Source organism: Vicia villosa, linkage group LG1 (assembly GCF_029867415.1).
Source record: "Vicia villosa cultivar HV-30 ecotype Madison, WI linkage group LG1, Vvil1.0, whole genome shotgun sequence".
In the NCBI taxonomy this organism is placed as follows: Eukaryota; Viridiplantae; Streptophyta; class Magnoliopsida; order Fabales; family Fabaceae; genus Vicia; species Vicia villosa.
In genome coordinates, this window is record NC_081180.1 from 242,909,797 (window position 1) to 242,934,723 (window position 24,927).

The 24,927-nt window shown below is 37.0% G+C and overlaps 4 protein-coding genes across 4 annotated transcripts; 2 read left to right on the forward strand and 2 right to left on the reverse strand.

Annotated features, from left to right (window-relative positions):
* Positions 1-5,663: 5,663 nt before the first annotated feature.
* Positions 5,664-9,369, forward strand: LOC131597964 (uncharacterized). The gene is made up of 5 exons (XM_058870623.1): positions 5,664-6,444; positions 6,822-7,020; positions 7,186-7,411; positions 7,538-8,120; positions 8,258-9,369. The coding sequence occupies exons 1-5, from the start codon at positions 5,664-5,666 to the stop codon at positions 9,367-9,369; spliced, it is 2,901 nt and encodes a 966-aa protein (XP_058726606.1).
* A 2,210-nt stretch (positions 9,370-11,579) lies between these two features.
* Positions 11,580-12,246, forward strand: LOC131624709 (uncharacterized). Its single transcript, XM_058895635.1, has 2 exons — positions 11,580-11,841; positions 11,968-12,246. The coding sequence occupies exons 1-2, from the start codon at positions 11,692-11,694 to the stop codon at positions 12,196-12,198; spliced, it is 381 nt and encodes a 126-aa protein (XP_058751618.1). The 5' UTR covers positions 11,580-11,691; the 3' UTR covers positions 12,199-12,246.
* A 1,066-nt stretch (positions 12,247-13,312) lies between these two features.
* Positions 13,313-15,263, reverse strand: LOC131597973 (uncharacterized). Its single transcript, XM_058870631.1, has 4 exons — positions 14,589-15,263; positions 14,130-14,402; positions 13,730-14,082; positions 13,313-13,373 (listed from the first exon to the last, which is right to left on the reverse strand). Exons 1-4 carry the CDS (start codon positions 15,261-15,263, stop codon positions 13,313-13,315), a joined length of 1,362 nt encoding a protein of 453 aa, XP_058726614.1.
* Positions 15,264-18,839: 3,576 nt separating this feature from the next.
* Positions 18,840-19,283, reverse strand: LOC131597980 (uncharacterized). The gene has a single exon (XM_058870639.1). It carries the CDS (start codon positions 19,281-19,283, stop codon positions 18,840-18,842), a length of 444 nt encoding a protein of 147 aa, XP_058726622.1.
* Positions 19,284-24,927: the final 5,644 nt, after the last annotated feature.

The following is a 24,927-nucleotide window of genomic DNA, read 5'->3' on the forward strand; positions in this document are numbered from 1 at the left end:
ATGTCATTGATTTCTTGGATGATTGTTTACAATGTTGCAATTGTCTATTTATAGGCTCAAGTCACCAACCTCTCAATGGTGGTGAATATTTCTACATCTCTTTAGTTCTTTCTAGAATTCTCATGATAGATTAGTATCATGATGGTTCTAGGTTATTCTATATTTTACATACACTTATAATTCTAGATTGATCTACCATATCCATTCACACTATAGTTCTAGATTATTCTACCATATTCTTATACACTATAATTCTAGGATATTCTACCATTTTCATACATATTATATTTAGAATATTCTAGAAATTTGTAGCAATTTCAACAGTTATACTGAGATGAAAAAAAACATGAAATGGTGTAATTGTGGTCCGATGTGGAATTGGCTTCATGGCTTGCCATTTGGCTTAGAAAGTGGTTCAAGAATGGCTTGAAAGTTGTCTTGAGAACATGACTTGAAATTGGCTCAAAGCTAATGAAATTTTCAATTCGGCTCTTGCAAATGGCTTCAACAAATTAACAGGAGAATGGTTTGAAATGTGGCTTTAAACATGGTTTGAAATAGACTTGAATATGATTTTGAAAATAAGGTTTAAAAGCTTAAAAGTTGGATTTGAATATTGATACTTCACAAAAAGACACTTTAGCAAATTAAAATGATTTGACCAATGACTTTAAATTACAAATGAAAATAACCAAATTGACCAAGCATATGGGTGACTTTGACTTTACCTTTACGTTTTGAATTTGAATTTTTTTTAAAGAAATTGGATGAAAGGTAATGATGCATGATATATAAAAATTGCTTTTAAAAATGATGAAGACTAAAATGACAAAATTGACTTTTACTTCGAATTTTCAAAAATAAAACCATGCATCTGTTGAATGTATGAAATAGGCAAGGTGAAAAAATGGGGTAAGAACCGATGAGCTATACATGGAGATTTCTTGAACACACTTTTGTCATACTTGTCAATTGTATTAAGCTGACGACCCCTTTGGGAAGGACCAATGAGCTATACTTGGGGATTTCTTGAACTAGACTGCCCCAGATTGACTGATTCTTGAAATGACTGCTTTATTGCACGCTTAAATTTTTTTGCCGTAGCATGATTGTTGAAGAGATTTTCTCTTGGTTAACCGATTCCTTGGATGGTTTTAAAGGTGAGAAAAATATACACAAGAAGGGGGTTGAATTGTGTATACCAAAGATTATTTCTTTTCGAATCTTGACTCCGAACTGAGTTGGTAGGATCAGATTTTGTATCAAGAAGAACTTAGATAAGACCAGAGTCTGACTTCATAATTAAGTGCACAGTAGAATAATTAAATGCAAAAGTAAATAAAGAGACACACAACATATCTTGGTTCCTCCCAAACTTAGAGTAGTCCAGCCCTCTTGCAACACAAGAGATTTTCACTATAATCATTGAGATTACAATTTTCTCAATCAAACTAGAAAGAGACTTTATTGCTCAAGCACGCAGACAAGAGACTTATTTGCCTAAAACTACAGTTCAGGACTTTTTGCTCAAGCCCTCAAGCAAGAGAATTTCGGCTCAATCCTACTGATTGAGACTTCCTGCTCAAACACACTGTAAGGGGCTTCTACTCAATTAACCTGATCGAGTCTTCCTTGCCCAAATCAACTGTTCAGGACTTCTGCTTAATTAACCTTATTGAGACTTCCTTGCCCAAATTACCTGTTTTAAACTTCTGCTCATTCAACCTGATCGAGACTTCCTTGTCCTAACCAGTTGTTTATGACTTCTACTCAAGTCCTCAAACAAGAGACTTCCTTGCCTAAACCTCTGTTCAGAACTTATTGCTCAATCAAAATGAAAGATACTTATGCTCTAGCATGAATGCTAGAGACTCCAAATTCTCTTATCAAGAGAATCTGTTGTTAATATTTGTGTTTGATTGTGTGCTTCCTTGTTAAGCAAATTCACAAAGGTTTTACACTTGGAGCATGATATAAGTTGAGTATAGTTCCCAGGTGTATAAGAATGAATTCATTATTCTTTTTCTCTTCTTCTTCTTCTTCTGCTCATATGATCTTCATCGGTTATGTCTTGTTGTTTTGTTGATCTGCTTATCTTATTCACATTTTCTTTTTTTTACTCTCCTATTTAGACATGAATATGTCTCGCTTTGGTGTCTTAACACACAATAACTCTTCTAGGTTGATTTTTACTTCTTTTGTGTGTTACTCTAAATTGTGTTCTCTGTCTAACACAATATGTCTCTCAACTCCCATGGCGTGTTCTGGTATTACATTCTTGTGTGCACAGTTTTACTCAGACACTACTTCTTCTTCAACTTTCTTCTTCATTTATAGAATAAAAAAATAGATCCGTTGAAGATTGAAACCACTTACAGTACAAGTAAACATTGAAGTTTGAAACTACTCATAACGTAAGTAGCCGTTGAACGTTGATATTGCCATATTACAAGTAGCAGTTGGAAGTCTTTAGCTAGACCATGTAAAGTAAAGTCTAAGCACAACTAACATAAAGACACTGAGAAGAGCAGAGTAGAGTTAACAGAAAAACTGAAGAGATGAGACCCTGACAACGTTACTTTCTTGAATAGACATAAAGTACTTGTACGTTGTCACAAGATCATCTAAATATAACATCCCACTAGAGACTTCTTGTAGACTTTGTTGAAGCTTGAGTAGAGTCATTGTTATCTTTTATACTTAAGTTTCTGAATCAGAGGCTTCTTACATAATTAGTTAAAGCTAGATCAGAAGTTAAAGTATGTCTTCAGAGTCTGGTTAGAGTGAGACTACATAGTCTTGAGTTCACAAGTTCTAAGTTTTCCTTTATCAGAATCTTGATCAGAACTTATATGAATGAATGCCTTTTAGCGTTACCGACTCGTGGATTTTTAATCTTTAAGACTGACTCGTGGGGCATGTTTTGATCACTGACGTGTGATTCTTGAAAATACAATCAAGAATTTAACTGAAACTCTAGATACCAATTTATTAGTGTGTGAGACACCTTTTGTGAGAAGAGAAAGAGAAAGAATGAAGAATAAGGAATAAAAATATGGTTTCTATTATTGTATATATAAAACTATATTACAAATGCATACATACACAAGTTACTACTTTCCAAGTTGAGTAACTAATTTGAACTTGAATTTGAATGCCTTTTAGCGTTACCGACTCGTGGATTTTTAATCTTTAAGACTGACTCGTGGGGCATGTTTTGATCACTGGCGTGTGATTCTTGAAAACACAATCAAGAATTTAACCGAAGCTCTAGATGCCAATTTATTAGTGTGTAAGACACCTTTTGTGACAAGAGAAAGAGAGAATGAAAAATAAAGAATGAAAATATGGTTTCTATTATTGTACATATAAAACTATATTAGAAATGCATACATACACAAGTTACTACTTTCCAAGTTGAGTAACTAATTTGAATATCAGAGCTATTTTCTATGTAGTTAAATATATAATTCCATATATAAATATTGTTGTTATATATACACTTAGAGTGATTTTTAGGGTACAGGGCGGATTCAATAGTGATTTTTGAATCGCGGTCAAGGGGCGATTCTAGGGTACAGGGTTTCCGGTCAGTTTCCGACGCTAGCAGCGTCACTCTTGCCGCCGGGGAGTCTTTTGTTCAAGGGTTTTAGGGTTCCTGTGTTCTGCATCGTCTTGGGGTTGGTTTGGTTTTTCCTCTCCTCATGAACTTCAAGCGGGGTGGGTCTTCAGGTGAGGGTTGGAAGCGGGTCTCTTACTCTCGGGGCGTGAGAAATGGTAGTTGGGATTGCTTTCCATGGGGAGGGAGTAGGCAGAATCTTTCCAAGGATGGGACGAGGAAGGAAGTCAAGTCTTTCTATGTTTCCAAATTTCCTGATTCTCATTCTGCAGAGGATCTGTTTGATTTGTTTGGTTGTGTGGGCAAGGTCATTGAGGTCTTGATCTCACCGAGAAGGAATAATGTCAGAAAACGCTTCGGTTTTGCCCGTTTTGTGAATGTTGAAGGAGATGGGAGAATGTTAGCTGTACGATTGGACAATATTTTAATTGGTAACAAGAAGATTCATGTGAATCTGCCCAGGTTTCATAGAGGGAAGGTTTTTAGGACAGGAGGTTCTGAGTCGCTTCGTTCGAAGGGGTTAGACTTGTGGAAAAACAACAGAAGGGCGGGGCAGGGCATCAGAGATACTCGTTCTTTCGCAGAGGCAGTGTCGGCGGGTGGTTGTAAAGGAGGTGTGGAGACTGTTGCAACTCACTTCTTAATCTTCAATTCTTCTGAGGAGAACAATGCCAGATTTAAAAAGGCTTTTATGGGTAAGGCTTTGATTCCAGGATCTGCCTATAATATCCAAGTGCAGATGGAAATGGAAGGTATATATGCTATCAAAGTTACACCTCTAGGTGGGAATTTCTGTTTGTTGGAGGAATTGGAAGAGGGTTATATTGAAGATTTTGTGGGGAAAGATGTTTCTTGGTGGAGCACATGGTTCAGTGATGTCACTAAATGGGAAGAGGGTATGTTAGATGATTGTCGGGAAACTTGGATTCGTGTTTACGGAGTGCCGGCTCATGTGTGGGAGTCTGATTTCTTCGTGAAATTAGCAGAAGGCTGGGGTTCTTTCATTTGTGTGGATGAGAATACGGCGTCGGGAAAATGCTTTGATGTGGCTAGGATAATGATGAGGGGCCCCTCGAGTTTTCTATGTCCAGAATTCATACAAGTTAAGATTGATAACAAAGTTTTTCGGCTGACGACAAGAGAAGGTGCTCTAGGGCAATTCCGTCATGGAGCAGATACGTTGAACTTACATTATGTTTATAATACTTCTAAATCTGATGAACTAGACTGTGAAGATCTTTTGGAGGATACCGAAATTCTGGATTTTGTTTTACCGAATGACTCCATTGAACAATTCACGGAATCATTCGCGGGGTTGGATGGTGTAAGGGTCGGGAAGAGTCAGGCAACAGTAGCAATCACGGTGGACAGGGGCGGTAATCAAGAGCAAGGCAGCAGAGGTTCTTTTTACTCTGATGCTGGGAATTTTTTTGATGCTAGTCAGGACACTCTCGGTTCTGATAGAATGCATGGAAGCGTGAAAGAAGGTGGATTTGGGAAGGCTGAATATTTTGTTGATGCATTGGCTGTTCGTAGCGAAGACTCGACAAATCCCGATGCGAATTATTTTGTGATGGAATCTGAGCCCGTGACTGTTGAAAACAGAGGAAGCGGTGTCGAAGTTACGAAGTTTTCAGGAAGGGGAGAGTCAAAATCATGATACGGTTTGGATGGAAAGAGGGGTTGAGCAGGAAATGAAGGAGAGGCAGGGAGGTTTGGGAGTGGTAATAGAAAATAAAAGGAGGAGAATATGTTCTCTTATCATAAAGGGAAAAGCGAATATTTTTTTAATACAAGAGACTAAGGTCACAAGCATGAGAGAAGAGATTGCAAAGAGTTTTTGGACACATCCGAATGTTGGTTATTCATTTTCTAACTCGATGGGAAGATCGGGGGGTTTACTTACTTTGTGGAATAACGATAATATGGAAGTTTTGTTTTGTTTCAAGGGAGATGGTTTTTTGGGTATCAAATTGAGGTGGAATAATAATCTTTATTATGTGATAAACGTGTACTCTTCATGTGATTTACATAAAAAAAGGTCATGTGGGAGGAAATTTTAACGTTGAAGGAAGCTTACAAAGATGGGGAATGGATTGTGGGAGGAGATTTCAACGCCGTGAAAGATAGGAAAGAACGAAAGGGCAAGGTTGGAACGGTAAATAGTAGAGAGGTGGAATTGTTTGCGGATTTTATTGATAGATCATCTTTGGTGGATGTACCTTGTAAAGGGCAAAAATACACTTGGTTTAGCGGGGATGGTAAGGTGAAGAGTAGAATTGATAGATTTCTTTTATCTAGCGTCATTGTCAATAGATGGGAGGTGGTTGGTCAATTGATAGGGGATAGAGATATTTCGGACCATTTTCCGATTTGGATAAAGACGGATGTTGCTAATTGGGGTCCGAAACCATTTAAATTCAACAATGAATGGTTCTCCTTAGATTCTTTTATACCTTTTGTGGAGGGAAGAGGTGATTTCGTTTTGAAAGAAAAACTTAGGCTCTTAAAAGACAAATTAAAAGTGTGGAACAAGGAAGTGTTTGGGAGGATCGAGTTGGAGTTGGAAGAGTGTGTGCATGATATTAATTTGGCGGACGATAGGTTGGACACGAATTCTAGTTCTTCCTTTTTAGCTAATTTTGAGATGAGAAAAGAGGCAAATGGAAACTTTTGGAAGAATCTTAGGATCAAAGAAAATATGTTTATTCAAAAATCAAGAATTAAGTGGCTTAAAGAGGGAGATGCTAATAGCGGTTTTTTCCACAAAGTTATGAAACAAAGAAGACGTCAAAATCATTTGGGTCCGATTAACACACCCGGAGGTTTGAAGGAATCGGTGGAGGATGTAACACCCCGATATCCGCTGCACGCATCAACCGTGTCGGCCAACCGAGCATGTTACCGGCTTAATCAATAATCCCCCCTAGGTCCGCTTATCGGTTGCCCAGGAAATATTGTTTTTTGCCTCCCGTAGGAATCGAACCATGTACCTAGGGGTTAAGTACATATTCATAGCAATTCCTGCTACCACTTGAATATGTACTTAACCCCTAGGTACATGGTTCGATTCCTACGGGAGGCAAAAACAATATTTCCTGGGCAGCCGATAAGCGGACCTAGGGGGATTATTGATTAAGCCGGTAACATGCTCGGTTGGCCGACACGGTTGATGCGTGCAGCGGATATCGGGGTGTTACAGAGGAGGTTAAAGAAGAGGTTTGGAATCACTTTGGCAATAAATTCATTGAAACGGAGGAGGTTAGACCGTTGTTGGATGGTATTTTCTTTAACTCTATTAGTGTGGAGGAAGCGGTGGATCTAGAAAAACCCTTTCTTGAAGGGGAAATCAAGGAAGCGGTTTGGGAGTGTAGGGTGGATAAAAGCCCGGGTCCGGACGGGTATTCTTTTCTTTTCATAAAGAATTGTTGGTACTTCATTAAAAATGAATTTTTGAATTTCTTCAATTATTTTTTTGATGAAAAATCCATATCCAAGGCTATCACTTCATCTTTTCTTTCTTTGACCCCGAAAATTAACAACCCGTTAAGCTTGGATGATTATAGGCCTATTTGCTTGGTGGGATGCTTGTATAAGGCGGCGGCTAAATTGTTGGCGGGGAGACTTAAAAGGGTGCTTAATTCCATCATTTCTCCTTGTCAAAGTGCGTTTGTTCCCGGGAGACAATTGTTGGATGGCGTGTTAGTGGCGAATGAAGTGGTGGATTATGCTAGGAAAGAAGGTAAAAATTGTATGCTTTTTAAAGTTGATTTTGAAAAAGCATACGATAAAGTTAGTTGGAGCTTTCTTAGATATATGTTAAGAAGGATGGGGTTTGGTAAGAAATGGATGCAATGGATGGAGCTCTTAGTGTTCAATAGTAGTATGTCGGTTTTGGTTAACGGGAGTCCTTAAAAGGAGTTCGTGGTTAATCGGGGTTTGAGGCAAGGCGATCCTTTATCTCCTTTTTTATTTGTGGTGGTGGCGGAAGGGTTAGCGGGTCTTGTGAGAAAATCCATTGAGCTTGGAGAATTTAATAGTTTTGATATTAAAGGTTGTAAGGTGGATTTGCTTCAATTTGCGGATGATACCTTATTGGTGGGGGATGGTAGTTGGAGACATGGGTGGGCGGTAAAGGCGGTTCTCCGGGCTTTCGAAATTGTTTCGGGTTTAGACATAAATTATCATAAAAGCAAATTGATTGGTATTAACTCTAATTGTTATTTTTTGGAGGCTGTTTCTCACTTGTTTTCGAGTAGGATGGAAGATAGCAATTTTTATTTCCTTGGCATCCCTATAGGTTTCAATCCTAGAAAGGAATCTACGTGGACTCCCCTTGTGTTAAGGTTGAAGAAGCGCTTGGATGGATGGTCGAATCGGTTCTTGAACTTGGGAGGTAGGATCACTCTTTTAAAATCCGTGCTTAGTTCCTTAGCCATATTCACCTTATCGTTTTACAAAGCTCCGAGCACCATTGTTAATAAATTCAAGAGTATCCAAAGTAAGTTCTTGTGGGCGGGGGGGGGGGGGGGGGAGTGAGGGATAAAAGAACCATACATTGGGTGAAATGGGAGGAGGTTAACTTTCCTTTTAATAAAGGGGGTCTTGGAGTGAAAAATATTGCTTTTTTCAATTTAGCTCTTCTTAATAAATGGAGAAGGGGGATTCTTCAAGGCCAAAATTCTTTGTGGTTTGATGTTTTAAAATCGCGTTATGGAGATTTATCTTCTAAGGTGTTTTGTGTAGAAAAAGATCATAAAATTCCTTCTTCTTGTTCTTTTTGGTGGAAGGATTTATTAAAGATTGGTGCCTTGTCTTTGTTAGATCCCGTCGTTGAGAAATGTAGCTTTACAATTCATGATGGTTACAAAACTCCTTTTTGGGAAGCTAGGTGGTTGGAGGATATTGTGTTGAAAGACCATTTTCCGGAATTATACAAGGCTTCTAGTTTGAAACATGTTTCGGTAGCGGCGATGGGAGGGTTGAGAGAAGGTATTTGGTATTGGAGCAATCTTGGTATTTCGGTCGATTTGTTGGGGAATGGCGGTTTAAGGGAGCTATTGGGTGCGGTAAAGGAGCGGTTGGATGGTTTTGTGGGTTGGAAAGAGGGAAAGGACTTGGTTACGTGGCATGACAATTTGAGTCCGATTTTTTCGGTGGCATCTTGCTATAATTTTTATGAAAGTTTGTGCATTCCGTTAGGCCCGAATAACAAGTGCGATGAAGCTTTTGGCTTGCTTTGGAAAATGGATGTCCCTTTTAAAATTAAAGCTTTTGGTTGGAGACTTTTTCTCAACAAACTTCCAACAAAGGACCTTTTGGCGAATAGAGGTATATCCCTTTCTTATAATGATTTGTTGTGTATTTTGTGCGGGTGTGGTATGGAGGATAGAAATCACTTCTTTTTTAGTTGTCCGGTGGTGAAAAGGGTTTGGAGGGAGATGGCTATTTGGGTGGGCAAGAAGGAAAATAGGGAGGAAGGATGTTTAGCTAATTTCATGGATTGGTACTATTATTTTGAAGGCAACAAAGTGAGACATAAGAAGGAGGGGATTGTGTGGCTTGCGACAACATGGTACATGTGGATTTTGAGAAATGGGGTGTGTTTTAGGAAGGACAAATGGAGTGTCAACAATGTCGTTTGGAATATTAAAACGCTTGTGTGGAAATGGTCTTTTTGTGGGAATATTACCCATCCCAATTATATGTTTTACGAGTTCAATATGGATCCTTTGTTATTTATTTCGTAAATGTAATTTGGTCGGTAATTTTTCTTTTGACCGGTGTTATCCTTCTTTTGTAAGCGGGTTGAAGAACCCCTAGTTCTTCCGTTAATGATATCTTGCTTAAAAAAAAAAAAAGAAGCTATTTTCTATCTTATGCAAATTTCCACGTAACATGATAACTTCACATGAATGCAACATGTGGAAAACAAAAAAACAAAATAAAATGTCTCAATAGTCTTCTGCGACTAAGGCTGCCAGGCTTCAATCAAGGCGTAGCATATGGTTCACGATGACTTTAAATAGAAAAAACCAAAGAGCACATATCACTCTAACTCATACTATGGCAAAATGCACCTAATGTTCAATGAAAGAGAATAGAAATGGTTTTTTTTCCACAATTATATTTGCCTTACTCGGCTGTTTACTATTCTATATAGCACTGGTCCTCACATGACATCAAAATTAATTTATTATAATCATATAGTACATATACATATAAAAATAAAAGTCATATTATTTAAATTTATATACAATACTTAATAATATTATATATAATACAAAATTAATAAGACATGAAATTAAATAAAATGTAGGATGAAATTAACTAGTTAGATGCTTGGTCGTGTTCGATAGAAACCTTGCAGTTATTTTACATAACAGTCCTACTTATTTTTAATAACAGTCCACTTATGAGATTAATATTCAATGTTATTTAAATATTTAGTTCATTAGATTTATGATAAAACAATGATGCATTCATCGTATAAATTAATTCTTTTTATATTTTTTCTTCTTCCCTCGTCTTCTTCCACATAATCATCATCTTTTTCTTTTCTTATCTTCTTCTACATATTCATCATCATCTTCATAAACCTCGAAAATTAAATCTGGAAATTTGGTTTGAAAGATATGCTAGAAATAGTGACCCAACACCCTTTGATTTTAGGCATCTCAGGAGCAGTGTCTCTAACACTTTTTAAAATGAAGAATTATATTTCTAAACCTATTCCCTACCATAGTTGAATCCAACACTAATCACCTTGTGTCGGTAAAACTTTTTAAAATAACTAATTCTATTTCAAAACTTATTTTCTACACTAATATTTATATTTAATATTATTCACCGTATTTATACAATAAATTTTATTTTAATTAAATAAAAAAATTATAAAAATATAAATTTTTTAATAATTTTTTTTTAGGGTTATGCTAATGTGTGTTCTAAGGACACATGTTAAGAACTAAATGTAAAAATATTTTTCTTACAAATTGTGCACTGTTTTCATTAAATATTTAGAATTTATTTATTTATTTATTTTTTCAATACAAACTTTTTATTTGTACGTTTTTTAAAATATGCCATTAGGGCACATATTAGGATTATCCTTTTTTTTTCGTTTATTTAAAATTAATTCTGTAATACAAATATAATATTTTGTTATTAACCATAAAAATATATATTATTAACCACATATTTTACCTAAAGATCATTAATCAACTTCACTACTTCATTAACCAATAAAATAAATAATATTTATCAAGTTCTGACATTAATTTATAATTTTGTTAATAAATTTTTAAAATTAAAAAAGTTAAATTGTAAAATAAAATTGGTTAATATTATGTAAATACTAGTTTATACATTTTGTCAATATTAACCAATATAATTTTACTATATAATTTTTTTTTTTAATCTTGATAATACATTAACCAAATTATATATCAATATCAGAACTTTGTTAGTATTACGTTTGTTATTGGTCAATTAAGTAGTGAAATTTGTTAATAAATTATAAGTAAAATATGTGGTTAATAATATATATTTTTGTGGCTAATGCAATTTAAAAAAATATTTTTTATTAAAAAAATTATTTTTTTTATGTATAAATATGGTGAATAGTGTTAGGTGTAAGTATTGATGTAAAAAAAAAATATTATTCTTAAAATGTATTAAACTTAATAGTTTGATAGTTTATAAAAGGCTAAATTACAGTTTTGGTTCCCCTATTTTAGTGTTATCACGATTTTAGTCCCCCTGTTTTATTTTTAAACACTTTTGGTCCCCCATCCCAACTTTGGCTACCAAAAACGCCTATGTGGCACTTTTTAAATTACGTGGCATTATCATTTCGTTCATTTTTTTCCATGTCATTAAAATTAAATATTAAAATTATTATTAAAATTGGGTTATTTAAGAAAACACAATCTTCTTCGTTGCTAGGGTTTCCCATCTACAAACTCGGCCTCTTTTTCTTTTTTGTGTTTTTCAGATTTAAGGGTGGCACACACTGATCTACTTTCCTCTTCTTCTTTTTCTTCTGTGTTTCATTGCAGTCCGTCCTTCCTATGGCATCTGAAGCATTTAGCATTTCAAGTAACATCTCTCATCCTAGGAGAAGAAGGCTGCAGTGTTATTGTGGGTTGGACGCCCCCCTTGTTACTTCCTGGACATCTCAGAATCCAGGTCGAAGGTTCTATGGTTGTGGGTTATACAAGGTAATTCAAAATCCCTTATTTTTTACGTCCTTGTATAAAAGTTTTAATTTTCTCAGTTACAAGGAAGGAAACTTTTAATTCAAAATCCCTTAATTTTCTCAGTTTTAATTTTCGTGTGTTATACAGTTACAAGGAAGGAAAGGATGTGCATATTTTGAGTGGTACGATGAGCAACTGGAAGAACGTTCAAATGAGGTCATCAACTCATTATTGAAGAAAGTTAACAAATTGAAGAAGGAATTATTGATAAAGAAGACTGATGACAAGTTGAAAAAGAAAGTCAAATTTTTAGTTACATTTTTGGTTTTGTCTTGGGTTCTGATATTAGTGTTGCTTCTAAAAATTGTAGTTGGATAATGTATTGTTGGTTGGATAATGTATTGTTAGTGTAATGATAATGTAATATGGGTGTAATGTATTTTGACAATGAAAATTATCAGTACATGGTTTATTTTGAAAATTATGAATACATGGTTCTATTTCAAAATTATCAGCCTGTTTAGATTGCTTATGGTTAAATTATCAGTACATGGTTCAATTATCAGTATATGGTTCTATTTCAAAATTATCAGCCTGTTTAGATTTCATATGGTTCAAATAGTTAATACATTTGTTAAGCTGCAAATGTTAATACAACAATGACAGTGACAGTAACTTTGCATAAAATAGTTACATTGAATTTCAAATAGAAACATCATTCAATTTCAATTCAGTTGGCAAGCTGCAAATGTTAATACAACAATGACAGTAACATTGCATCAAATAGTTAATACATTTGTTAACATTTCAAAACAACAATGACAGTAACTTTGCCAATAGTTAATACATTTGTTAACTTTCAAAACAACAATGACAGTAACTTTGCAAATAGTTAATACATTTGTTAACTTTCAAAACAACAATGACAGTAATTTGTTTCACAAGTTCCATCAAGCACTAGATTTATTCCATCAGTAAGCATTAGTTAATGCATTTGCCCAAAAGGTTAATACATTTGCACAAAAGGTTGGTACATTTTCCTAAAAGGATTTCCTATCTAGTTGTTTCTTGTGTTAGAGGCGCTTGTGATCCTTGTGTCAAAACAGTAGGCGCTTCATCGGTTGATGACTTCTTTTGCTTCTTTCTTTTGGTATTTCCTGAGGTTGATGCTTTCTTTTGCTTATTTGTCTTATTACTTCCTTTGGGCAATTGTCGATCCGCTGCTGTCTTTCCCTTGCACGTCCTTGAATTGTGCCCAAAATTCCCACAGCTTTTACACTTGACAGTTGTCAAGATTCTAGGTAACACATTGCTTGAAATGGGCTCATCATTAGACTTGTTTCTTTTCTTTTTGGGTCGTCCTGACGCTCTCCTCATGACTGGTGGATTAATTGGTTCACCTTCCGTTGTTGGCCAAAGTCTTGGACCATTCGAAGGTAAACAATATAAGAGTATGTGGCCTTGAAACTTGTTTTCCTGTGCAGCAAGAATTTCAGAATTTCAGTTCAGCAAGAATTAAGCAAGAATTCAGCAAGTTGGTGAATTCAGTATATCTGAAAAACACAAATACAACTGAATTAAGCAAGAATTTCAGTTCAGCAAGAATTAAGCAAGAATTCAGTATATAACTCGCAAGATTAAGCAAGAATTAAGCAAGAATTCAGTATATAACTCAACAAGAATTCAGTTCAGCACTCAGTATTTTAGTCAACCATAACTCAGTTCAGAATTTAACCATAACTCAGTCATGCTAGAACTCAAAATTTAACCATAACTTAGTCATGCTAGAACTCAGAATTTCATAACCCAGAATCTCAGAATTTCAGAACTCAGAATCTCAGTATGCCACAAAAGGAAATGTGCCACAAAAGGAAATGTAGTTCAATACAAGTAAAATACAATTACATACCTATAATACTGTGAGACAAAAGGAAATGTGTCAGCCTTTTTGTGTAAAATACAACCAATGGCGTGAACACATGGAATGCCGCTTAGAGCCCATTTACGGCAAGCGCAGTGATGTAGTTGTGAGTTCACCTCGTAAGTGTCCGTACCATTGGTCACACTAAAGATATTGAAAGCATCATCTCCGTGCCATGTTGGTGTCCAACCACCAGCTTCCCTCTTCAATCTTTCAATAGTTTGTTCCACCCTAGGACAAATATTGCCTCTGAATCGAGTATAATGAGATTTTTCTGCTTCACTATCCTTGTTGTAATGTAATGCTTTATACCTTCGAGTAAAGTGATGATGGGCTTGTCTCTATACTCCAATATAGCCATGTTGAACGCCTCACACATGTTATTTACCTGCAAATCACAATGACTATAAGTGCGGAATGCAGACCTACTCCACATGGCAGCCGGAATGTCCTTCATGTCTTTACAAGCAGCTGGATCGATAAGTTCAATTTTTTTCATGGCTCTTTCCCAATCTGGAACTATGGTTGCCCTAGCTGCTTGCCATAGTAACTCTTTCATACGTGTGCCAGGGTACCTCTTCTTCCAGTTTCCGTACAAGTGCTTAACACACAACCTGTGTTCTACATTCGGCCCCAACTCAGCAATAGCCGGTACCAAGCCCTATCATAATACAACAATGTTAATATTGTATAACATAATCAAAAAGGAAATAAATAATGAAAAAAGTAAGATAACAACCTTTTGTTGGTCTGAAATAAAACCATAAGACCTTGGAAAAATGTTGTTTAGATCTGCTAATAAAAGATCCAGAAACCACTTCTATGAGTCTCTTGTCTCGGCTTCCACCACAGCATAAGCAATTGGATAAATCTGATTGTTCCCGTCCATTCCCACTGCCGCCATTAGCTGACCACCGTACTCACCCTTCAAAAAACATGCATCAAGACCAATCAAAGGCCTGCAGGTATATGCGAATGCTGCTTTACAGGCCTCCAGACATATGTATATCCTCTCAAAAACAGGTCCAACATCAGACATACCACACTTGATTATGACAGTGGTATTAGGATTAGACCTTCTGAGCTCCTCGGCAAAATTTCTCAAATATGCGTATTGCTCAGTCTCAGCACCATGTATTAGTTCCAATGCTCTTATTTTGGCCCTATATGCTTGTGCCGACGACAACTTCACACTCCACTTTTCAAGTGACTCTGCAACCAACCCCTTTGGCCTCATTTCAGGTGTATGTCTCAAGAGTGGTATAAATTTCTTAGCCAACCATTCTGTTGTAGCTTGCCTATTCTTAGCAGTCCTATGACAAGTGTGATCATCAGTCATGCTCACCAACTTCCAGTATTCGTTCGCTACCCTTTTACTAAATCTCATGTAAAAGGGACAGTCCTTATCACACCTAACAACAACTCGTTTCCTATCGTTTTTCATGATATGTAGGTTTTTTATCTTTTCCATTGCAAATGACTTCACTGCCTCTCTAATAAGACTTTTTGAGGCAAATGACATTCCAAGCTCAAATCACACATGATCCCCACTTTCGGGCATTTTAAACTTCGGAAAAGTAGGTTCATCACCTTCGTCCTCACTTACTCGAGGAGTATCAAGTTCATCTGATTCAACATCATAGGCTTCTTGGAAATCAGATGCTTTGGTTGGTTCTTGGGTTGAGGAGACTTGGGTTACATCGTTGTTTTCTTGTGTAAATGTGTGGCTTGGTACCTCGTGTGTCCAATCCCAATCATCCTCAACTAAGTCATCATTTATAAAATCCTCACTATCACCCAAATCATCTTTCTCATCTTGCACATAATCTTCGTCGTCCTCACTTTCATCCTCATTTACTACTTCTTCCCTATATTCCACATTTATTTCTTCCCTCTCTTTCTCGTTTATTTCATCCCTTCCTTCCATATTTACTTCTTCCCTATCTTCCATATGTATTTCTTCTCTCTCTTCCATATGTATTTCTTCTCTCTCTTCCATATTTACCTTTTCCCTCCCTTCCATATTTACTTCTTCCCTATCTTCCATATGTATTTCTTCTCTCTCTTCCATATGTAATTCTTCTCTCTCTTCCATATTTACCTTTTCCCTCCCTTCCATATTTACTTCTTCCCTCTCTTCCACATTTACCTTTTCCCTCTCTTCCACATTCACTTCTTCCATATGTACTTCAACATACTCTCTTGCTTCTTCTTCGGTTAAAACTTCGGGTTCATCTACTACATGCTCAACATAGATATTACCAATATCGTAGCCCTTCATGTCTTCCCCAAATTTCAACCCATCTGCATCACTGTCAAGAGGTCTTAGCCCACGCTCAAACGATAGTTTTGGGTGATGATACCACATGCCCTTGATTTTTACATAACCCAACTCATTTATAACCTTCATAAAGTCCATATAACACATATAATCCACATCAAATTCCCAATTCAGTTCTTCTACCTTTCCATTAACATAAATCTTACAAGGATACAGAACAAAGTACCCCCCATGATTAATCCTTAACCTAACTACACTTTTTTCAGCTGGCCTATAACAAAAAAACAAACAATTAACAAAATTTCAGTTCAGCAAAATCTCAGCAACAAAGTAGCCCTCAGTTAACGACAACAAACTCTCAGTTCAGCAAAATCTCAACAAATAATCAAAATACTATAAACATGAATTAATAGCAAAATTTCCAGTTAACAACATACCTAAAACAAAACTTCTCCTCTGGCTTAGACTTAGAAGAAGACATTTCTGCATATGAAATCAATTGAAGGTCTGCGGTGAAATTAGGGTTTTCAAAAGAAAATTAGGGGTGAAACTACAAACTCGAAATTACCGGGAGGATGCTTTTTTGTTGGATGCGATTTGGAAATGGTTCAGACCTGCGTCTTTTGTCATGCTTCGTCATGCTTTGTCATGCTTCTTCACTGAAGGTCGTTCTTTCCCTTCTTCGTCGTGCTAATGGTTCAAACCTGTATGTTTTGTTTTTAAATAAAACAATAAAATAAATAAACATAAATTACTTACTTTTTATTATTTGTTGGTGAAATGACCTGGCATTTGACCTTAATGAAATGATAATGCCACGTAATTTAAAAAGTGCCACATAGGCGTTTTTGGTAACCAAAGTGGGGATGGGGGACCAAAAGTGTTTAAAAACAAAACAGGGGGACTAAAATCGTGAAAACACTAAAATAGGGGGACCAAAACTGTAATTTAGCCTTTATAAAAATATAAAATAATTAAAGAGCTTAAAATAGCTAGAGTTAAGAAATAAGAAAAGGGGACTAACTTAACTAACTGTAATAGATTTAAGAGACCGGAAAGTAACAAAAAAAAAGTAGTAATAGGACCAAAATAAAATTAATAAATAAATTTAATGACTAACAATATAAGTAAGTCTTAATATTAAGAGATGGCTAAGCAAAAGTATCCGTTTCTCCTTTCTTGTTCCTCTTGGTGGTTGAAGGATTAAGTAAGATGATTATGAAGGTAGACTTAACAGGTAGATTCTTTGTTAATGTGGCTCCTAGGTTTATGAAATTTATACAATAATATTCATTCCGCAAGTAGGACGTGCTGTCTTTTAAGTATCTTGGTCACTAGTTAGTGTCATCCCCTCTTTGTGCCCATTTGAGAATCCTTAATGAAACTCATCTCTTTATGCACTTACATTACTGTAAGTTTGGGTGAGCGAGTGGTTCTTTGGTGAAATATCCAATGCAAGTCTTTTTTAAATCGTATCCAAGCAGATAAGTGACATAACAACCTTTCTTTTTCTTTAATAGGCTAAGTAATTCATTCAAAGAGAGCATAGGGATACTCAAACCCAACATACAAAGTCACCGAGAACACTTTTAAGAAGGCGATAACAAAGGCACAATGTACCATTCATAAAAACTACTACAATAAGGAGAAGAAAATCTACCCAAATTGATCTGTTTCCAAGAGGAGAATTTGATGGAGAAAATGCATTCTTCAAGGTTCAGAACCTTATCTTTAAAAATGACAACATTCATAAGTAACCATAATAACCAGGAAACAACCAACCAAATGACATACACCACCTCTCTAACAACTTTCTTTTTAATCTTGAAAAAACTGTTTGGAAAATCCACCGATCACCGAAACCTGCTGGGAAAAATCAACCCAACCAAGAATGGATAGCATACCAAATCCTTAAACTAAAATTACATTCTAGAAAGAGATGATTCCTAGTCTCAGAAAAGCCTTCACAAAGCGCGCAAAACGTCTCTGTTTCCGCAAGCTCGATTCCTCTAACTAAAAGATTATCTCTAGTTGGAAGCCTATTAAGGATAAACCTCCATCTGAACATAAGAATAGTAGACAGAACTCTCCCTTTCCATAATTGAGTTAACGTCGCCTTCATACTCAAAGAAATCCACTTAATAGAGTCCATGTTGGCAAAACTTTGAAACACGAATTAACGGAAAAAACCTCATCGTTCTTGTGTACCTAGCTGAAAACATCCTCACCTTCGACCGCTGGAACGTTAACAGATAAGTGGTCTACAAACTACTCGAAAATCTGGTTATCCACTTCGTCCAAATCCCCGACAATCGACTCAAAATTCTAGCGCCAAAAACCCCCTCCCCATAGCCCGCTTCAACCATGCTCATGGATTTATCAACGGCCAAAGCGAATAGATCCGAAAAGGCATTCCTTAATGGTTGATTACCCAACAAATTGCAGCTTTAGAAAGGTAGGCTGACTCCATCTTTTAACCTACAATCAATACTGTTACTAAAAGAGTTATCTGAATCTTAACTTTTCTTGCGTTGAGTATCTATGGCACATTATCTCACTCCAAATTGCTTTCTTTTCAGTTAAAATTCTCCACCTCCATTTTGATAGCAGAGCCCTGTTAAAAACTTCTAAATCTTTAATACCTAACCCTCCATATTCCTTCGGCATACAAACAGCCTTCCAGCTAACCCATTGGACGGATCGAGAACCTTCGTTTCCATTCCACAAAAAACCACTATGAATTCTTCTTAACTCTTTCACAACCTTGAGCGACATTTTATAGAAGGAAAGAGCATAGATCGGTACAACATTCAAGACTCAATTGATCAAAACAACCCTTCCTCCCAAAGAAAGATATCTTCCTCTCCAAGCTGTCAGCTTCCTTCTACAGTTACTTATAACGTCTTTCCACATACCGCATCTACGAGGACTATCACCCACCATCACACCTAGAAATTTAAAAGGCAACTTTCCTATATTACACGATAGAAAGGTTGAAGCCCCTTCAAGGTTCCACTCTCCCATGTTGATTCCGTATAAATTACTCTTGCAAAGATTAACCTTTAGCCCCGACATAAGGTCAAAACCTCTTAAAATAAACTTCAAACACCATTGATTCTCATGACTGCCAATGCCTAGCACGATTGTATCATCCGCTAATTGTAAAATGTCAATGGTCTCCTCCTCGTTAACTTGAAAACCTTGAAAATAACTTTGAGATACCACTTTGTGTATGAGGGCTGTTAATTCTTCCATCGCCATAACGAACAAAAAAGGCGAAAGAGGATCGCCTTGCCTTAATCCTCTTTCCACCGAAAAGTCTTTCGTTACACTGCCGTTAACCAAATAGACATCGAGATGTTAAAGATACAAGCTTCCATCCACTTGCACCAAAGATTGCCGAAACCCATTCTAGACAACAATGTTCTAAGGTAATCCCAGCTTACACTATCATACACTTTCTCGTAATCCACCTTAACGACCAAACATCACCTTTTATCCCTTTTGGCAAAATCCATTGCTTCATTAACCAAAAGAACATTGTCTAAGATATTGCGACCTGGAATGAAAGTCGTCTGTTTCGGAGATATCACAGTACCAATGACACGCTTGATTCTAAATGCGAGCAACTTAGCCAAAATCTTATAAAGAGAGCTAACCAAGCAAATTGGTCTGTATTCCGCAAGAGGCTGAAGATTGAGAACCTTAGGGATAAGAGCTAGAAAAGAAGTTGTTACAACCTTGACTAGTTTAGCAGAAACGTAAAAATCCTTCACGTATCGATAAACATCCTCCTTCTCCACATCCTAATTCTTCTTGAAAAAATCCAGTGTAAATCCGTCTGGCCCATCGCTCTTCTCTCCATCACAGCTCCAAACTGCCACCTTGATTTCCTCTTTTGTGAATGGCACTTCTAAGATTTTGCTATTGGCACAAGACAGCCTTTTGAAAGGTAAACCATCAGGTGTAGGCCTCAATCTTTTGCTCTCTTTGAAGAAGTTCTCAAAGTGAGACTTGATTTCATGTTTCACTTCAGCAGCACCCTCGATAACGCCTCTGTCGGTTTCTACCAAACTAATGTAATTTCTCATATTCCTCTCTTTGAGAACCTTATGGAAAAAGCGAGAATTTTGATCTTCGTCTTTCAGCCACGACTGCCTAGACTTCAGTCTAAGCATTCTCTCCTTTATCTCAAGATTCCTCCAAAACTCCAAAGTTGCTTTTCTCCGATCTTCCACCATCTCTTCACATCTAGCTCCACTCAAATTACTGATATGAAAATCCAACATGTTTATGTCATTCAGCGCATCCTCCACCTTTAAGTCAACCCAGCCAAAAACATTGTGGTTCCACCATTTCAAACCGCCCTTAATCCCTTTCAACTTTTCAGAAATCCTGAATCTCCTCTGCAATTAACCTCCAACCTGCTCCATTCTTCTTTAACAAAAGCTAAAAACCGATCATTACTGAACCACACATTGTTAAAACTAAAAGGTTTCGGCCCCCATTCAACATCCCCTTCTTTAATCCATATTGGACAATGGTCCGATATGTCACGCTTTCCGACTTTCTAATTGGCAATCTTCCAATAATGAATGATATTTTCTGATAAAAGAAACCTATCTAACCTGCTCATAGAAGTACCATTGTTGTTGAACCAAGAGAATTTACCTCCGATGCAAGGCAAATCCACCTAATCGGCTTCCTCTCTGAAAGCTTTGAAATCCTCCATATCTCTAACTCTGCACCCCGAGCCCCTTCTAACTCTCTCCTCTTTGCAAACCTTTCAATAACTGTTATATTTTAAATGAAAAGATTTTTTTAAAATTGATTATGAGATAACTATGTGAACTATTTTTTTAATAAACAATGGAATTAAGGGAGCAAAAGGGATGCTCCACCCCAAAACAAAGAGATTACAAGGCAAAACACAAGAGAGGTTGGGTATTCCAACCTAAATAGTTACATAACGGCACCTTCTTATAAAAAGAACCTAGCCAATTCCACGAAATGATAACAATCTCCGACATGCACTCTATAAAACCAAAAGACTCATCTTTGAAGATAATAGCGTTACTCTTAATCCACAATATCCAAATCGTCGCAAGCCAAACTACCGATAAGATAGCTCTCTTAAAAAGACAATTAATCTTCGCACAATTATAGAAGAAATCTAGAAATTCATCTAAAGACAAGAGATCCCCAACTCCAAGCCACATATAAACACGACGCCAAACTCTAAGCGAAATAACAAAATCTGAAAAAAGATGAACCCGAGATTCTTCCGCCATCAAACAAAGGACACAAATAGAATCACTACCCTCAATCAAGATACCTCGACTCATTAAGTGATCTTTAGTAGCAAGACGATTGTGAATAAATCTCCAACAAAAGAAAAGGATTTTAGAAGGAACCTTGACTTTCCAAAGATGAGAGAGAGCCCGAACTTTATCCGCATTCAACGCCAGACCCGACATATTAGCTTTGAAGAAATCATAGCAAGAATTTACCAAGAAAATTCCGTCCGAACCCAATCTCCAAGAGAAAGAACCGGTCTCTTCCTTCAGCATAGCAAGAAGGCGAAAGAGCTCCCTAAATTCAGAAATGGACTGCTGCACAACTGCGCTGCCAGCAACAGACACAGTACCAGCCGCCGCAGGAACAGCAATTCCGCCTCCCTGCACAGACACCCTCCCCGACCTATTCTCGGCATCACCGCCACCATCTCCAGTTGCATCGAAGTTGTTCTCAGCCAACAAGAAAGCAGCACTGCCAGCCAGAAATAAGTTATGCAAAGACCATTTCCAACAACTATTCTCAAAAAAACCTGCAGAGGCAATGTTTTGAGTATGATTATGAGCCATAGAAAACAGAGAAGGGAATCTCTCCATTAAAGATCGCTACCCGGTCCAGTTCGCATACCACAAAGGAGTTGAAACCCCATTACCCACACTAACACGGACAGCACTAGAAAAATTATCCAAGAGAAGATTATCATAATTGTCCGAAATAATTAAATCTCTCCACCAAATAGAATCTTTTTTATGCACCACTGAAGAATCTCCAACCAAAACCTTAAGCTTAATGTTACCATACCGCACTTTCAAAAGATCTCGCCAAACCGCATCTTTATCCGTTAGAATTCGCCATTTCCATTTACTAAGTAAGGCCACATTCATGGTCTCCATATTTTTAACACCTAAACCACCTTCTTCTCGGGACATACACACCGTATCCCAATTTCCCAACTAATGGAATGTTTAAGATCTCCACATCCCCAAAGGAATTTGCGTTGAATCGAACACACCTCATTCAAAACCTTCTTTGGCGCCTTATAAAAAGAAAGCGTATAGATCGGTAAAGCATTAATTACCGAGTTAATAAGAACAACCCTCCCCGCCATACTAAGATTGGTACCTTTCCACACCGATAATTTCTTCTTGAACAACAAAGTATACTCACTCCATATGATAATTTCCTCGGATTATCTCTCACCCTGACACCGAGAAATTTGAAAGGTAACATCCCTACCTTGCAAGAGAAAAAACTAGCCTCGGCTTCCATGAACCAATCTACGGAATTAACCCCATACAAATTACTTTTATGGAAGTTAATCCGCATACCCGAAATCATCTCAAACCCTCTAAAAATTGCTTTTAGACTCCATAGGTTAGCCAAATCACACTCGGCAAAAATCAAGGTATCGTCTGCGAATTGGAGCAAGTCCACCTCCTTATCACCATTAATCTTAAAGCCACGGAACTCTCCCAAATCTTTAGCTTTTTTCATAAGGGCCGTAAGAACTTCCATCACAACGACAAACACAAAAGGAGACAAAGGATCTCCTTGACGGAGGCCTTTCTCCACGACGAAGTATTTAGTAGCGCTCCCGTTAACAAGAATCGACGTCGTATTGGTGAAGATACTACCATCCATCCATCTCCTCCATTTCAAACCAAACCCCATCCTCTTAAAAACATATCTAGAAAAATTCCAACTCACTCTATCATATGCCTTCTCAAAGTCTACTTTCAAAACCATGCAACTCTGACTCTCTCTTTTAGCCAAGTCTAACACCTCATTAGCAATAAGAACACCGTTCGAAATATTTCTACCCGATATAAAAGCCGTTTGATTGCTCGAGACCAACTTGCCCACCACCCTTCTAAGCCTAGCCGCCAACAACTTAGCCAAAATCTTATACAAACTTCCCATCAAACAAATTGGTCGGTATTCCTTCAAAGATTGTGGATTCTTTATTTTAGGAACAAGAGTAATAAAAGAAGAAGTGCAAGCTTTAGTTAGTTTTCCTTTTTCATGAAAATCCCTAAAACACTTGAACACGTCCTCCTTCACTACCTCCCAATTTAACTTAAAGAAATCTAACGAATACCCATCCGGACCGGGACTTTTATCACCATCACAAGACCAAACCGCCTCCTTGATCTTTACTTCGGAAAATTCTCTCTCCAACCAAACCACTTCACTTTCCTCCAACCTCTTAAAACAAAGGCCTTCCGGTACCGGTCTAACAAAGTCTTCTTCTTTAAAGAATTTTTAAAAATAACCACGAATCTCCTCTTTGATATTAACAACTCCTTCAACTCTACCATCCTCTCCTTCTAGAGAAGTAATAGAATTACGTCTTTTTCTCTCTTTAAAAGAATTATGAAAAAAACTAGTGTTCCTATCCCCCTCTTTCAACCAAAGATTACGCGACTTAAGTCTAAACATACACTCTTATATATTCATACCATTCCGTAGATCAACCGACGCATTTCTTCTAGCTTGAACCACTACTTCATTGTTACCACCCATATTATCCTCTATCACCATATCCATAAGATTAATACTATCCCTTGCCTCCTCCATCTTAAAGTCAACCCACCCAAAAACCTCCTTGTTCCACCCTTTGAGTTTCTCTTTAAAGCTTTTCAATTTCTCGTAAAGCGCAAAATCACCCCTTCCCGTTACAACCAATTTCTTCCATTCCACCTCCACAAATGCCTTAAAACCTTCATGTTTAAACCAAGCAATGTTAAACCTAAATGGTTTCGGACCCCAATCAAGCTTTTCCACACCTAACCGAATAGGAGAATAGTCTGAAAAATCTCTTTTATCAATCCTTTGGTCACAAACCTCCCACTCCTCAATAAGCTTTTTAGATAGGATAAATCTATCAATTCTACTAAGAGCTTTGCCATTATCTTTATACCATGTGAATTTACCTCCAACACAATTTAAGTCGATCAACTCCATTTGATTCACAAAACATCTAAACTCCTTCATGCCTTTAGTAAACCTAGGGACTCCCTCACCCACTCTTTCTTCCTTCCTCAAAACCTCGTTGAAATCGCCCACCACACACCACTCCTCCCCCCTCTGGATCTTTTTAAGGAGATAATAGAATTCCATGTTATAAGCCTCTTTGCCCTATTACACGCCGCATAGACATTCACCAAATTGTACCCTACACCCTTCCAATCAATGTTAATCCCCACAAACCCTTCTCCCACAAAACTATAATTTAAAGAGAGAGAGATCCTCTCCTCCACAGAATCACCATACCCTCCGCCGCTCCGTTAGAATTACAAGCAGTCCACTCGACATCCTTAGAGCCCCAGAAATCACGCGCGAAGGACTCATCAAAAGCAGAAATCTTAGTCTCTTGTAGAAAACAAATATCAATCTTATTCGAGTGAATAAGAAAACTGACTTTCTTCCTTTTGGAAGACAATCCTCCTCCCCTTATGTTATAAGAGATCAAATTCATGGAACCACGGGTAACTTCGCCTTCTCACCAGTGACTCCCTCCTTGTCTCTTAGTTCCAAAGCATTAATTAAGTTAACAATATCAGAGTTCTTCCTATAGCTGACAACACCCAACCCAGAAATTGAGTTCCAC